General features: G+C 40.0%; 1 protein-coding gene across 1 annotated transcript in view; it reads left to right on the top strand.

Annotated features, from left to right (window-relative positions):
• The first annotated feature begins 8,753 nt into the window (after positions 1–8,753).
• Positions 8,754–17,412, top strand: part of TAFA1 (TAFA chemokine like family member 1) — a 503,134-nt gene continuing 494,475 nt past the window's right edge. Inside the window, exon 1 of the mRNA XM_042929933.1 lies at positions 8,754–8,916. Within this exon, the coding sequence (XP_042785867.1) occupies positions 8,799–8,916 (118 nt within the window). The 5' untranslated portion in view covers positions 8,754–8,798. The remainder of the gene's footprint in view (positions 8,917–17,412) is intronic.

Raw genomic sequence — 17,412 nt, forward strand, 5'->3', positions numbered from 1 at the left:
CTTGTTCTTTCTTTTTCTTCTGCCTGGAAGACAGACAAGATAAGCAATGAGGAATTATAATTGATAAAGTAATTGTAGAGATAGGCTGCTAGAGGTGAAAAATGAGATTCCTACATGAAGGTTATCTTTCCTTCCAGCCTAAGAAAAATTTTGTCTCCCATTTCCCTTTTCTTACAGTTCCTGAAAATTCTGCCTTATGTATCCAGATTCAAATATAGACCTAAGTATCACTAGTTTTATAGGAAATGATTTAGGTTCTGTTCATTCTTTGTTACTATTAATGATGCTTATTCTCTCTTGAGCAGAGTTTGGCTTTTGATTTGTTTCCTTGTTTGCTTTTGTCTTGTTTTTTACCTTGTGGATGCTATAGATTTTTAAGAAACAATTTTCTCTTCTTTACTAGTTGGAAACTTAGAGTCAAAATAATGCTTTTTGTGTATCACTTGACAGTTTACATTTCATGTTCAAACTTTACATCAGGCTCATCTTTGTTTACTTGGTCTTTTATCTTTATTATGCAAAATGTATTGTTTCTTACTAATACTGCTTATCTGTATTTGGTTGATTGGAGCTTAGGTTCTGGGAACTAAAGATAAGTCTGAATCTTAGTTCTTCAATCTTATTAGAGGTGTGATATTAGTTCAAATACTTAACTTCTCTGAAATTTGATTTTCTACCCATAAAATAGAGATCAATAAGATATAGATCTATTCGCAATTTTGTAAGTATTAAATGAGACAGTGAATGTAAAGGCTCAGCCAGGGTTTGGTATATAGAAAGAGTCCCCCCCACCCCACCCCCAGCACCCCCAAATAGGTATTAATAGAATAGCACTGTCATCATTATTATACAAATTTTTTAATGTTTATTTTTGAGAGAGAGAGAGAGGGAGACAGAGCAAGAGTGGGGGGGAGGGGCAGAGAGAGAGAGGGAGACACAGAATGTGAAGCAGGCTCCAGGCTCTGATCTGTCAGCACAGAGCCTGACACAGGGCTTGAACGCACAAACTGTGAGATCGTGACCTGAGCCGAAGTTGGACGCTTAACCAACTGAGCCACCCAGATGCTCCTCATCATTATTATATTATATTTGATTATATTCTTAATTATAATAATATTGTTATTATATATGTCATATATTATATACCATCAATCATCATCAATATTATATATTATCATTATAACTCCTATTCTCTTATTGTGCTTCATTTACTTTCTCTTCATCATCCTTTCCTTCTTCTTAGCTTAAATATATTTTGAATCATGGCAGGTGATAAGAGAAATAAGGCAAGTATATACATGCTATTTAGGTCCCAAAGGTAAGACTGACAACTAGGGATAACTGCTGTGTATCTGGTATAGATAAACATAGGACTGTTTGGTAAACTGGAAAATTTCAGGTGAGTTCTAGAAAAAAAAGTAAAATAACACAAATGATTTATATACACAAATGGAAGAAAGATAACATTATTACTTAGCTAAGGGAAAAGGTATATAGCCTTCTCATGATCATGATTTAAAATAGACATTTTCAGCCACTTGATAGGTAGCCCCAGTGACTATAGAAAAAAAGAAATTGGACTTCAGTGCTACAGAAGGCATATAGTTGAGATAGAAAGTACCATGACAATTGTCCTTTTATCCATGCCTCCATTTTCATTAACCAATTGAAATGAAATAAGAAAAAACATCAGGGTTGGGAAATCACAACCAAAATGTGTTATCTCAAGAAATGCGATTTAAATGGTATACATCTAAGCCACTTTAATTTGCATTGGATTGAAACTTGGCATGTTTCTTAGTCCAGATGTAATTTATTTAAATTCCTTTAGTTGTTTTTCAATTTAGAAATATGCATAGACATAAAATCTTGCCTGTCTCAAATTTTTTTCCTGCACATTTGTGAATTAAAATTAGCCAAATTATTAAGTGGACTGTTCTTAAACTGAAGTATGATGGCTTTTATTTCTAATGCTAAGAAGTAAGAAGTGTGGCAATCAGGGGACTGAGGGATTCTTTCATGGTACTTTATGTCAGGATACAGGAAATAGCCCCTTCAATGGGTTTCCCAGGAAACTTAATAACTAACACAAAGTATAGGTGAGTTTTTTTTTTTTTAAGACTTTTATAATCATTTGGTGAAACAGGGAAGAGTCACACTCCATAGGATATAGTTTTCCACCAAGAAATCCCCTTTGGACATTTCTGTTCTAAGGCCTCTTCCTGAGCCTCTAATATATTTCTGTCTCTGCCTCTCTACCTCCCACCATTTTTTTTTTCTCCCTCCTGGTTTTCTCCTTGTCATATCCTCTATCACTCATCCCTCTGCCCACTGCTTCTTATTATACAGGGCAATTCGCTGAGTATTCTTGGCTATTTAACCATTCTGAGTGTTTTAGCTTTTACCCCCAGTTACTTTCATCGGTCTTTTCCTCTGAATTAAAGTGGATTTCTCCATGGGGCAGATAAATAGGCTAATGAATAGACTTTTCTCTTCTTTACATAAACAAATGTGTATATACATAGATACTATGTTTGAAATGTAGATCTTTAGGAGTTTGGCCTGAATCATGGTTTGAACACGCAGCTACATAGGTATCTTGAATTAATTAAACTGAATGGGCTAAAAAAAATGCTGCTGTAGTCCTTGGCCATTTGTAAATACTGTGCCTGCATAACAAAATGGCTGAGTAGGACACAGCCATGGGCCACATGAACAATCAGTCTATAACTCCTGGTTTCTAAGAATCCTAAGGGATTCCAGCAGCAACAATCAGTGCTTTGGGTTTATCGCTGCTCTGATTAAAAATAATAATAAAAAAACTTAAAGTCTCCAATGGATTTCTATTGCAAGGAGATCTGAAAAGGCAGGAACTTGGTTTGATGTGTGTACTGCTGTCTCCACAGAGCTTAAGGCAGTGTATGGACCATAAAAATTCAGTTAATACATGAATAATGTAAGTTAAAGTCCTCATCAGTCAGAGTAGAGTAGGTTATGCTGCAGTAACAAATAGCCCTCAAATCTCACTTGCTTAAAGAACAAAACATTTCTTATTCACTGTGTATATCCATTTTGGGTTGGTGGGAAAAGGGGAGGGCCTGTGCTCTGTGATCGCTCAAGAATCTAGGCTGAGAGTGTGGCTAGTCCCTGTTCATCAAGCAAAGGCAGATGCTGCTTCAACAAATAAATGTTTCAGCCTCAAAAAGACACCATCAATTCTGCAGATACTTCATTGGCCAGAACTTTATGGCCCACTCAACCATAAAGGAGTTCGGATACTCAGACAGTCCTTGTATGGCCAGAGGGTAGAAAGACCCAACTTCTTTGAAAGGTGTGAGAATAGTTTTGCTATCACAAAAAAGTTGGGATAATGGACTAAATCGCCTTAAATGCCAATATTTGTTGATGCCTATAGTATTAGGACAAATGGTCATTGGCTGCAATACAATGGACTGCAAGGTATTTGGGAGAAAAAACTGGAACTACGTTGATATTCTTGTTCCATCATATACATGTATTGAAAGTCACTTAAGCTTGAAAGAGCAAGTCTTTCTTCCAGTCTTTTTTTGAAAAATTAACAATGCTTATCTGAGTGCCTTGAACATAATCCATTACTATGTCTTTCAAGCTTATTAAACTGAACTAATTTGTAGATAACTATGTTTAGCTTTTATTTAATCCCTAGAAAGGAAGAACATAATGGTTACTTTTTCAAAATGGTAGCCTTTATTAGTAAATGTGAACCTCCTTTTAATTTGAATGCATTAGCATAGCAAAAACAAAACCAAAAAAAAAAAAATCATAGAGACTACCTTACACACATCTATATTTCAAAAGCCTGGAATGTACTCAATATATACGTCTTGAATGAATGAATAATACTTTTTTTGAGACCATCTTAAAGGTAAGGAAATAAGAAAATGTAATGGTTAATTTTGGGGTGTTGTTTTAACCATGAAATATTTTATGAGATGGGTTCTTGAGCCAGATCACTGGAGTTTGAAACCTGCTCTAAGGCTTACTAGCTATATTACCCTGAGCAAGTTTTTAAATCTCCCTGTTCTCCCTCCGGTTACTCATCTTTGAAATGGAGATAAGAATGATAACACTTATCCTATGGAGTTAGTAAAAAGGATTAAGTTATACCTTATAAACAACATCATATAGAGTAATGCTACTCATAGCAAAAGTTTAATGCACATTAGCTGCTGCACTGCCAGTATTATTTTTTCTTGAGATTGCACTATTGGTGTAAAATTTCTGTAGGTGTCACCAACACAACAATCATGAACCACTGAAATGAAACACACACTACTAACTAGAACTTTGGTGTTGTTACATATGTAATGTGCAATGGGAAAGACCAGTGGGGAAGAGCTCCGTGTCTGCAGGGCCTCTCACTCTTTCACTCTGTAACATGAAAAAAGGGGATGGCTTCCAAAATAGCATGGTAGCAGCATTGGCCCTTCTTTTTTTTTTTTTTTTTTAATTTTTTTTTTCAACATTTTTTATTTATTTTTGGGACAGAGAGAGACAGAGCATGAACGGGGGAGGGGCAGAGAGAGAGGGAGACACAGAATCGGAAACAGGCTCCAGGCTCCGAGCCATCAGCCCAGAGCCTGACGCGGGGCTCGAACTCACGGACCGCGAGATCGTGACCTGGCTGAAGTCGGACGCTTAACCGACTGCGCCACCCAGGCGCCCCAGCATTGGCCCTTCTTTATGACACCTGCACAAGGCAAGAGTATTCTGCGGTATTTCCAAAGGTTTGTGAACAAGGAAAATTATGGGAACCACTTTGATTTTCAAAAAAAGATGAAAGACTAAACAGTACTGATGAAATTTTGGGGTGATGGTGGGTGGTCTGGGCCGACAGCCAAGACAGAATTCTTGAAGACGTCTTTGGTACAAAAAGGTGATTTTATTAAAGCACAGGGACAGGACCCGTGGGCAGAAAGAGCTGCACTGGGGTTGTGGCAGGTAAATGATTATATACCCTCAGGTTGGGAGTTAGGGATAGAGTTAAGTCTCTAAGGTATTTTGGAAGCAAGATTTCAAGGACCTTGGGCTAGCTGTTGCTAGGGAAACGCCATTTATTACTGTTGAATACAACCTCAGTCATGAGACCCTTCAGATGTGTTTCGGGGGGCCATAAACTTGGAGTATGATTGCCATCACATATCTCGGGGTAGTTGAGACAAAGGAAGTAGACTTACAGGATCTCGGAGGTTGGGATAATGTTAAGCTAAGATTCCCTTTTGCCCCAAGCAAAGTGTCCTCATCAAGGCAGCTGAGCTCCTAGAGGGAGGTCACTCTCCTGGTGTCAAGGACTTGTCAATGGGCTATAGGCAGTAAAGGAATTCAGTTTTTCATTTGCTGTAGTTTCCCACATTACCATGGCAAGCACTTAAACCCCCTTCCTCTGTTCTTGGGTAGCCAGGAGTGTCTGAGGAATATCACACATGTTCCACCTGGGAGGCAGGGGTGCCAGCCTGTTTTTGCCCTCAGCTTGTCCCATGCTCCCTCATCAGTATGACCTGTAACAGTGGCGACCACATTGGTTTTGTTCTCTGCCTTGTCCAAGTGTCTAACACATAGTAGGTGCTTTATAAGCAATTCATGAAATAACTGAATGAGTATTTCTGAGAATCAGTGCTCATGCAGTCTGTAAGTGAAAACTAGGTCAACTTGCGTGCATCGTTGACGTTCAGGTACAATCACACTATGTTTCCAAAGAAGAGAGTGTCCAAAGCATAGTACTAGAAACAAAATATCCAATTTCTGAGTGTTTTCTCTCCCCACACCAGCATGTTATTAGAGGGAGAGGGAAATTTTTTAAAAAATGCCTTGAGCATATTTATTTGTCATAACCCAGTCTTTGATGCTGAAAATGACATGTTTCTATTTATTAAACATGTTCAAAAACCTCAGAAGGTTTCTATCGGGCTTATGCATATATTGTATTCCAAGTATACCATATTCCCAGATTTAGCTGCCAAAACAATCGACAGACTTAAATTTGTATAAGCCTAACAATATTTTTGGTTAACGTACTGGTTCAAAGAACGTGAAGAGGTAAGAAATGGCTTGCAGTTCACTTTTGCATTTATTGTTACAAGTCTAACCCCCATTAACACTATCAATATTAGCAGAATGCTTTTTCTTTTGTTTCTCCTTCCCTCTTCACTCTTTTGGCAAATGAAAGGCATCAGTAATAGCTCTACATAACATACCAGGCAATACAGTGTTAAAGTGCTGCTTGAGTTGTTGAAGAGTTAGTGGGCAGGCATTACAATTCACTGTAGCTGTAATAGAGGGTAATGTCACTTTAAGACATGTGATACTTTACAGAGGAGGGATGTATCGAAAGAGACTACCAGACTACTGCTACTTACAGCACCGTATAGCAGCCCTGCTCCTGCATTTTGCTGCCTTACTCTGCCCTGAATGCACAGGACCGGGGATGGTCCGTCATTAACTGTAAACTGACTCTCATCAGGAAACTGCACATTATTCCACCATCCCTTCAAAGGTCTCATCAGGCAGAGGTGACGCCAGGAGATGATTTAAAGGTGAAAATGACAAGGTTTCCACCCCTCAAACCTTGGCTCCTTTTCTGACAATACAGTCTGAATGCACCCGATGTCTTCTTTACTGTGGAAATAGCATCGGAAGAAAAAACATATTTTTTAATCCTGATAAAGAAGATTATTGGGAAGCTCTTTTTTTAAAAAAAAGATCTCCAATTGTGCACAGATGGATTTTAGAAAGTGTTAGAGCTTTCCAATGAACACTAATAGAGTACTCTGCTCTTGGCTGGATTTTTCAGGTAAGAAGCCTCTTTAAGGATTTAAGGTTCAGAAAACAGATTTGTAACCTGTTCAGTCATATCTAGGGAACTATGTAAGGCTGGATGCATTATTTTGGTGGAAGACACTTATTAACATGGAGACAAGCTCTTGGTAAGAGTAAGCCATGAGAGTGATAATGCACGAGCCTTGGAAGTGATGCTAAGAATGAAAGAAAGTTAAATTAAAAAAGGAAAAAGAAGGAAAATACTGCAAATGTGAAGTCACAGTAATCTTTTTAAGTGCTAAAATATATGTGGGTGAATAAATGAGCAAGAGAAAGCACAGTCATTGAAAAACTGTTAAGTTTTGATTGTGGTAGGCTTTTTGAAAGTTGAGATGAATTCCTAGTGCATTTTAACTGAAATTCACAAGTAGTCAATGCATGCCACAGTCACCTCTATTTTGTCTTTCTACAATTTGCAGGGTATTTGAAAAAGGCCCCCAAACGCATTCATTTCAAGGTTCACAAAAGGGGTGTTGCTATTTATCTGTGCTGAAGAGAATGCATCTATGTTATATTGATAGTTCTGAAGACAATGAAGCTAAATCTGTTGTCTACAAAAGTAAACAGTGGGCAGTGAAAGTAATTATAAAGTGAATGGTCCATCTGAATCACAGAGTGAGGCATGAAAGGCACCATGCTGTTGCAAATAATGTTTTCCTACTTTGCACTTAATTATGGTTGTCACCATTTGTCTATTATAGTCCTAAACCCTTCTTAAAGACTGCATCTCTCTCCTAAAGCCCATAAATTATCTTCTATTATGTCTGTATATACATGTGTGTGTGTGTGTGTGTGTGTGTGTGTGTGTATCTTTCTGCTTTCTGAACATCAGTTTTTGAAAGAGTGCCAATTTCCGTGAATAAAGAAACCACACTGGGAGGTCACTAGCAGGTTTTAAATGTATAGTTGAAATACTTGTAGTGTGTAATTTGACAGTAGAAAATGTTAAAAAGGAACAATCTGGGTTCCGGAGCTCTAAGAGAAAAGCATACACTTAACTGGATTCTTGTAGAGAAAATGCTTCCATATCACTGGCTGAGTAAGGACGATGCTTCAAGTTTGATTAATTTGGCAATATGAAATGCAGCATAAGGTGTTGTTTGAGAAATTGGACAATATGTAACACAGTTGAGTCTCTGTAGCTCCTAAGATCCTTATAGGTGCAGATAAGACTGTCAAAGTTTCAGCGCCTGAGAAAAGGTACATGTTCATCCATAAATACATACACCACCTGTATATGCATATTCATCAACACTATACAACACATGCCACAATGGGATCTTAGAAGGCAAAGCAATATTGTAAATTATGGCTCGCTCTAGGATAGAAGCATAGATGTTGCATCTGAAACTCATTTTGGCTGAGGACAATTCCTTCTGATTCTAAGTCCAGCCAGAAAGACCGGTTCTATCAGGAGATTACAACATGCCTCTGAGAAATGATTACTTAGTTTAGAAGACAGCAGAATGATTAAAAATTCATGACTGTAGAATTAAAAAAAAAAAAAGAATCCACTCTTTCCTTTCAGGCTTATGTCAGACTTACAATGAAGTTAGAAGGAACAGGAGTCTGCAGCTTTTCACTGCCTGGAATAACTATAGTTTAAAGATCATTGCGCAAAACAGGATGTATAGTCAGGATACTATCTTGCAAACTGCCTAACCCAAAGGCAAAAACTTGAATTTATTTCTGTGTTTTGGCAAGCCTTGGAGTTGGGTTTTGCAGAATTTCAAAAAGAATTCACGATCTCTTGGAGAGAGCTTTCCGTCAGTCCCATTTCATGGCATGACCTCTGCTGGGTTATTAATTCCAGCCAGCAAAGTAGCAAAGGGGACATGACGTCTGAGACCCCCCCCCCCCCTCCTTCTTTCATCATTGGGACTGACTGAGCTGGGGGCTTGAAGCTGGAGGTAATCCTTGCTGTCTCATGTTGTCTTTAGAGAATGGCAATGGTCTCTGCAATGTCCTGGGTCCTGTATTTGTGGATAAGTGCTTGTGCAGTGCTCCTGTGCCATGGAACCCTTCAGCACACCTTCCAGCAGCACCACCTGCACAGACCAGGTAAGTCGGAAGCTGGCTCCAATGCAGCCTCCAGTCTCGCTGCTGTCACCTTAACAGATGGTGGAATGTAAGTGACAGAAAGTGCTATGATGCGGGCAGCTTGCCTCTGAATTCCAAGACATATTGTTGGCTGGATGCTTGTGGGGGGGGGGGGATCCTAAAATGCCTCAGAGGTATTTCTATTAATTTCTCAGGAAAAAAACAAAACAAAACAAAAAAAGGTCTTCGCTGAGATCTCCCTGCCCTCTTCCTCACGCCTTAAAAAGTAGAAGTCATGGTTTTTTGGGGTACTTTGGCCAAGAGCAAAATATTCTGCACAAGGTGGGATAACTTGCAAGACTTGAGGATTTTTTAGAGGCAAAACATGATCTTTGCTACCAATAAAATAATGTGTATATATTCCCGGGATAGCCTATCTAAGTGTAGATACTCTAATGTCGGTGTCTATGCAGCTCAGAATTTTGGGGGGATGTATGTGCCAAAATTAACTTTGGAAGTAGTTTGTCAATGAGAAAGAAATTTAAAAATAACTTACTATTTCTTGTCTGGTTTAATTTGTCTCCTTTCCTTTCTCCCTTCACTTTCTGTTCTTCCAGTTTGTTCGGCGGCTTTTTTTTTTTCTTTCTCTTTCTCTCTCTCTTTCTTGACACTTTCAGGAACACGTTGCCTGTAGCCTGATTTTCCCCCCTATGTTGAATTTTGATTTCCGGACGCATTTTTCTTTCTTTGCCTTTCTGTTTAAAGTACATTTCTCATCCTTCCATGGCCTCACTCTTCAGTCTGGATTTTTTTTTTTTCTCCTTCTTTGCCTTTCTCGTTACTGTCCCCCAGCTCGATTGTCCTTACCCTCCCTGGTTGTCTGAAAAGATTTCTTTCCACATTCTGTTTAATTTCAGCCTTTGCGTTGGTTTACTCCCCCCTCCACCTGCGCCTGTCCCCCCCCCACACTCCTCCCCCCACCCTCATCCCCAAGTCCGGGCTCGGGGGGACTAGTTGCGCGGCAAGCTCCAGATCCTCAGTTCTGAAACGCTCCCAGCCCTCCAGCCCCTCTCCAAATTCTTCCTGGCCTCTTCCCAAACGTTCGGCTCGTTCCAGCTGCGCGGTCCAGCGTCCACGCCTTAGCCTTTCCCTGGCTCCGCGAGCGGCCTGGGCACCAATCCCGGGCTCCGGGGCACAGTCGTCCAGCAACATCTCCCGGGGCGCCGCTTGCTGCCTCCCCGGGCTGATTCCGGGCTGCTGGCAGGAAGGAGCGCGCGAGGGTGCAGCCCTGGGTCCTCCCGCGCGCCCGCACGGGGCTGCAGGGGAGCGCGCGAGCCGCAGGAGCCGGGCCACCAAGGGAGGAGGGGGAGGGGGCGGGGGCGGGGGCGGGGGGAGGGGCTGGGGGCGTCCTGAACCCCGGGCTGCGTCTGGGCCCCAGCCACCCTCACTCCCCACGCCCCGGGTCTGGGAGGGAAGGCGAGCGGGCGCTGGTGCCCCTGCAGGCGTGTATAGAAACCGCTCTGCCGCCCCTGCCGCGCGCTCGCATTTCTGCCTCGTGGGTCCTGAACCCGGAGCGGGGACCGCCACACCCCCAGGCTTCCGCGCCGAGGTGGAGGAAGAACAAACGTAGGTTTTGGAATCTTCAGGTTAGTCAGTTAATCGCCAGTCTGTTGTGGCGAAAATGCCTTTGACTTGTTTCAGCCGTACAAATAACGCGGGAAATCTTCATGCATTGTAATACTGAACAATAAGACTTCCTAACAAACGTAACTGTTGTGAGTGTTTCAGGCACAGTGTCACGTTGTCTTAGTCCCCATGCAAGTAGGTTCTGCACCCCACCGCCCCAAACGTAGCGCTGCCCTCCCCCCCCCCCCCCCATCCTGTTGCCCAGGAGACCGAAGTTCTGAGGGATCTGGTGACTAGTGCGAGAAGGCACAGCCAATAACTGCTAGTGGAAGTCAGGACGGTCTGATGTCACCTCCCTGCCCTGTTTCCCAGGGAGGGGGTAATGCCTCCCAGGGCACAGAATGGCCATGCCAAGTAAGTAGCCTCTTTGAGGAGGTCTGAACGGTTTTCCATAATTTGTGAAAACTTCCAATCTATGTTAATCCCTGGACTCCTTTAAATTGCAAACCCATTTTGAAAGGTGGCTCCCCGCAGAGGCAATCGGTGGTGTCCTTGGTTGGTGTGGAGCTCGGGCCGGTCCTCCTCTCGGTGACATAACATCAGGTGGCATGACCTTGGGAAAGTCACTTTTCTTCTCTGAGCCCAGTTTCCCATTTAGGGGTATTACGGGGGCGTAAATAAAATCGTCTTTGCGGAAGTGCTTTGCAAACCTGTGAAGCTTTTCATAAATATCAGCGATTACTGACGTGTCCCCTTAATGGACTGCAAAGGTACTGGTCAGAAACGCTGAATGAGTCAAGTTTTGCTGTGCACACAGCTAATAATCCACCTGGGACAAAAATCTCGTTTTACTCTTGTGAATGTTTTTTGTTTGTTTTTTTAGCTCTTTGATACCTGGCTAGAATATATCACCAAATGTCATGTGTCTGTTACACTCAGGTTGTATAGTTGTGAAATATAGTACGCTTTGCAATGCACGCTTTCACTTAGACTATCTCTGTTAATCAGTTAATACATGAGGTTTTTTTGGTCAGGTGTTATGGCCATGCTACTTGTAAGTAAATCCTTATGGGGCTTGTTATCAAAATATTATAATCTTAAACTGAGAAACATTAAGTTCTGACTAAAATGAAACTCAGTGTTTGTTTTCTCCACTGTCGACTGATACAAATTGCTTCTCATCATCAATGCGTGGTTGATCCGTGTGTCAAATACCCTAAGAAATTTTAGTGCCCAAACCAGTTTCAACTGAAGTGCTTACACATTTGAGTTCCATTTCAGATTCATTGATGAAATTAAGAAACTATATCTACTCCTTTCTCGATGCAGAAAGATTAAAATGATATCAGAGTGAAAGTCCAATTGTTCTACCTAATAGGTTTATTCAACTTTCTTGGGTTTTCAACAATAGCTGCGAAGATTAAAGCGATAGATCTTGGACATAGCAATATTCTAGATTCTTTCAGTCAGAAATACAATCTCCTTTAATACAATCTGTTTTGATTTTAAGAGTAAATATATGCTTTTTGTGATGAGAGTTGTGATGTTTCCCTTTGTGGGCCTTAAATCTTCAGGGACACTAATGAAATGTGTATGAAAACAAGAGAGAAATCAGGACCGGTTATCTGTGACAATCCACCCCTAAATGAGCAAATAAATAAATAAATAGCTGGATAAATGAGCAAAAAGGAAAAACATAATCTCATTTTCTCAAATCAGTTAAAACAAGTGACATGATGAGAAAAAATGAGACACCAGGCAGACCCTGAGCTTTGCCACATTTGCCTAAGCTTGAAAAATCGCCTCTTTCATAAAGCAGGAGCAGGCGGACACAGCGTGCATACCAAGTATCCGGGAAATGTGAAAAATGACAACTCTTTCCCTCAGAGCCCTGAGTGGGGGAGAGGGAAGGCTTTACAGCTGCCTCCTCACCTGCTTAGGAGCGGCTGGTCCCCCTCTTGCCAGCCTCTTACCGGCAGCCCCTTCGCCATCCCTTACACAGTAAGATTGATGGTCTTCCCATCCTAAGTAGCCAATTTCAGTCTCTCAAGAAATAATCCACTACACTGACAGATGAGTGGAATTTGACGCGACGTTCCCCTTGTCAGACTGTGCCGCACCTGGATGGCACCAGCCGGCCAGGGTCCTGTAGGGGAAATGGTTGGAGATTTGGGCCAATTTCTGCTGTCAAAACATGAAATCGGGACAATGTTTTTGCGAGCCCGTGAATTTGAGATCTGTCTTCTCAGTACAGTGGGTTAGTACACAAACAGAATCAGAGTAGGTTAACTGGAAAACGGGCTGGTTTTAATAGATTTCCCTGTAGACCCAAAGTACTTTCTCTTTTCCGTATTTCTGGTATTAGGAACACACCATTTATTTTCACTTACTAGTTAAGGAGGATTAAAATAGTCAATCAAATGGAAGTGAATTTTAAAAGTACACAAATGTGTGAAATGAGCTGTACGTTAACAGATTTGTAATGTCAATATTTTAATATTTGGTCAAACCAAGTTTTTATTTTGGTAACGATGTCGGAAATTGCCATCATAACTTGAAGAATACCTGTGCCCTTATACACACACACGCACACACACACACACACACACACACACACGCAGACACACGCACACGCACACACACACACATACTTTTATAAAGGAAGACTAAACAACGAAAACCCAAAAGTGGTGTTCTCTTGTTTCGGGTTAAAAAAGACAGCTTCAACTCTTTATGATCGTTAGTGATTGTGTAACAGGTGAAAAAGGATGAATGGTTCGCTAGATGTAACTATCTAAATTTAGAATTAGTTTTTCTCCCTTATGGATATATGAATTATGACAGTAAGTTTAATGGTTACTTAATTTTGAGTGTGTGGGTATGTGTGTGGGGGGTTGTTCTTGAAACTTAATGAAATATGGATCATTTCAAAATACTTTAGTAAGAAAAGATCCTTGGGATTCTTTAGTAATTTAAAATTATAAAGATAAATTACATGAGACAAGAAGTTTTGAGTGCCTAATGAATCATTTATTCTTGAGTCGCTGCTATTGTATTGACAGGTGTATATGGAAATGATATATGAAAAGATTACACTTAATAGAATTGTCTATGTAACTCATACTTGGCCTGATTTAAAACTGTATTAAGCAAAACTGTGTATTTAGAGGTATTCGTTTATGACTTAATGATTACATAGGGAATATCACCATCCATTTAAAAGTGTGGTGTTTTTGGTTAAAATATTAAAAAGCTTTCTCGTATATCTTATACTTGTTTTTACCTTACTATTCAATATTACTTTACTGAAAGTTGCTTAAGGAATATGCATTAGAATACCCTGGCACATTACAATAAAGCATTGTTTTACAATTATAATATAAAAGAAATTGTCAGAACAACAGTGGTTGTGTGTTGGCTTTTTAAGAATTTGTACCACTACTGGATTGCTAAGTGTAGCGAATTGACTTGAGGATTAGAGCAGACAGGTTGTTATTTGGTGTAAGCTCGTTCTAGTGATAATCCATTGATCATCTGATTGATGATATTGACCTTGCCTCAGAGTCAGCTGTGGACATTTGATAAGACTTCAAATTATCCAAACCAACTAGAGATGCAAATAAATATTTCCTGTCAATCTCATGAATTTATAGGAGAATTATTACAGTGCTATATGAATATTGTTATTTATGTGAGCTCGAGCCTATGGCCTCAATTCATAGTTAAGGAAAATAAATATTATACCACACTGAAAACAAGTATTTAGGAGTGGCCCCAAGCACCATTAGAGTTCAGTTGTCAATTTCTTAAAGATCATTTGAGATGACAACTTGAACTTTTTGAAAAACTGTCCCAGTTTTAAGCTGTGTGAAAATCTCAAAGTTTGATTGTATACCTTGGTATACCATTTTTTTGAAAACAATTCGGCAGTGTGTCCCAAAGTGTAAAATGTGCGGATCCTACGTAATTCCATTTTGGTATGCTTATCTAAGAAAACGATTGGACAGGTTTAGAAAAGTGAATGTTAGGATTTTGTTATTTTAACGGCAAGTAGTTGGAGGAGAGTTTTATCTCCGTCAAAAGGAGATTGGTAAAGTAAGTCATTGTACACCTGAACAGTGGGATTCAATGTAGCCACTGCAAACGGTGAGATGGATTTATATGCACTGTTAAGGAAAAATGCCCATGATGTACTGCTGAGTGAAAAAAACAAGGAACGAAATATACAGTTTCAAAACAATTTTGGAAAAAATATTAGCGCAGGCATAAAATAGTGCCAGAAAGTATATAAACATTCCCTATATAGTGTTAGTTAAACCTGGTGTTAGGCTAGGATGACTTAGACTTTTTATTTCCTATACTTACGTGTTTTATGGATTTGTTTTTAATGTGGGTATATGTTACTTTTTTAAAAGAAACTTAAAATATTAGCTGTAGAGAGTTTTATGGTAAAATTAGAAATGTATTGGGGCGCGTAGGTGGCTCAGTTGGTTGAGCATCCTATCTCAGCTCAGGTCACGATCTCATGGGTCATGGGTTCGAGCCCTGCGTGGGGCTCTGTGCTGACGGCTCAGAGCCAGGAGCCTGCTTCAGATTCTGTATCTCCCTCTCTCTCTGCCCCTCCCCTGCTCTGTCTCTCTCTCTCAAAAATAAATAAACATGTTTTTTAATTAAAAAAAAAAGAAATGTACCACACTGATCCTAGTTTAAGGAGAAAGAAAAACAAAATTGTCATGAGGCCCTTTTCCTTTTTAGAGCCTTAATCCAATAAAATGTCTAGGCCAGCATTTTCCAGTTCACAAAATGCTGTACCCTCACGATGCTCCTTGGAAAAAAGCTGTTAAGTGTTGGGGCAGTACTGACTGTCTGGTATGTTCTCCTCTCGGAGATTTGCAGTGCATGTGATGTGTATACAAGTTCTGGAAAGATTTGCAGATAGGAAACTTGATTGTGTTGAACTAAAAATTTCCAAACACTTTTATTTTACTCGGGCAATGTCTCAAGTATCTATCCTTATCACATGCATTGAGAACCGTGACCCGAAATAATTCTAGAAACCTGTGCTATTCATCTTCTTATCTCTCACTTTTAGTAAGGAATTTCACATATAATAGGTGCTCAGAAAATAGTTGTTACGTTATTAAGTGAAGAAGGAATGAATGTTCTGGTAAAATCTGAACCTCTCCCTCATTTGTTACTACTTGTGTGTGAGTGTGTATGTATGGATGGATGTATATGTATATGTGTGCATGTTTGCAATTCAGAGATAACTCAAATGGAGAGTGATGTAAATATTAAACTGTCAGTATAGCATATGCGTGTGTGTGTGTGTATTTACAATATCTTTGTGTAGCTTTTTACTCTATTTAATATTTGACAGCACTTCCATTAATCACAATAATCCAAAGAATATGCTTATGGGTGTAGTACAAAATTAAATCCCTAAGGTTTTCAGTCACAGCATGGGTTTTTTTCCTATAGATTTAGAAAATATTGTAAGTGTGGTCTTCAGGGACTGAAGAGAAACTTCACTTAGCAAATAAGGAAAGGCCTTCTGCTCTCAAATTGTTTGATAGCAAGAGAAAAATTCACTTCATCTTTGTAGCAGGGAGAAAATAACAACAGACAGCAATTTTTCCTTTCTTTGGGGTAGAAAGAAAATGAATTATTTTGTTAACAATTTGTGTAAACTAATTGGATTTTTCTAAAGATAATGTCTTCAAAGCACTTAGGGGACCATGTTGGCGCACTATTTCTTTCTCCTTCCCCCATCTTTATAAAATAAAGGTTCAGAGAAAGAAAAGACAAATGATATAATCACAGCAATTTTCTCTCAGAAGATGGATGGATATGCTGAGTGATGTGGCTATTCATTAAGCAGATTCTTCCTCCATGCAGGGAAGGAGTCAAACCAAATCTCACCCAGAGTCCAGAAGGGAGGAAGAGCCCATCCTCAGCCAAGGTCATTGTTCTGCTGTTGCCATCACCTGTATTTACCTTTACTGTGTCCTGACTAGACCTACTCTTTTAGGCATGCTTCTATTTTACCCAAGAATAAATGCAAGCTGAGTCTGTATACACCCAAAGGAGTGTGTGTGTGTGTGTGTGTGTGTGTGTGTGTGTTTCTCCCGAATGTAGATGAAGAATGGATGGATTGAGTCATAGGCTCTGAAGTGACTACAGTATGTCAGCCCCCAGGTTTAGATGAGCTACCACACAGTAGGAGGAAAAAGCCCTTCAGTGCTCTTGAAATTGATAATATATCTTAGATTAGGGTCAGCAGGCTGGCAGATCATACTTCTCACTGAATAAATGTTGTGTAAATATTCAATAAGTATTTTTTTATCAACTAGGCAAGAACTTTACATCCTTTAAGAATGCGTATACTGGCAGGAAAACACCACATTAAGCCTTTTTTATATGGAATGGTAATGAGAAAGGAGCCTCAGAGTAGGGGTAGGATACTGGAGCATTGAGATCTCCCATAAGTTGTCGATTGCAGGTCTCCAGTAAGAGGGTGGATGGAAACAATGATTTTCGTATTCTGTATAGATGTCCCAAAGAGGCCATCGGTGCATCCTGCAAACATAAAGTATATTCTTGTCCATCATAGATGGACAAGGCGAATACCTTCATAGACCAGTTAACAAAAATGATTGGATCCGCCTAGGGGCCAGACATTACAAAATGGTGACAACCGTAGCAGCTCAAGAGCACGTGTGCATCTAGAGGGCACATTGCATCCTTAGCTATGCCCAAAATGGGCTCAGTGTGACCAGATCATCCGAAAGATCAAGGCACGCTGGGAACTTAGAATCTTATGTGTAATTTCCTTATCTTTTAAATGTCAGGTGGGCCAGACAAAACTTGACTCACGGCTATATCCCACCT

Source organism: Panthera leo, chromosome A2, assembly GCF_018350215.1.
Source record: "Panthera leo isolate Ple1 chromosome A2, P.leo_Ple1_pat1.1, whole genome shotgun sequence".
Lineage (NCBI taxonomy): Eukaryota > Metazoa > Chordata > Mammalia > Carnivora > Felidae > Panthera > Panthera leo.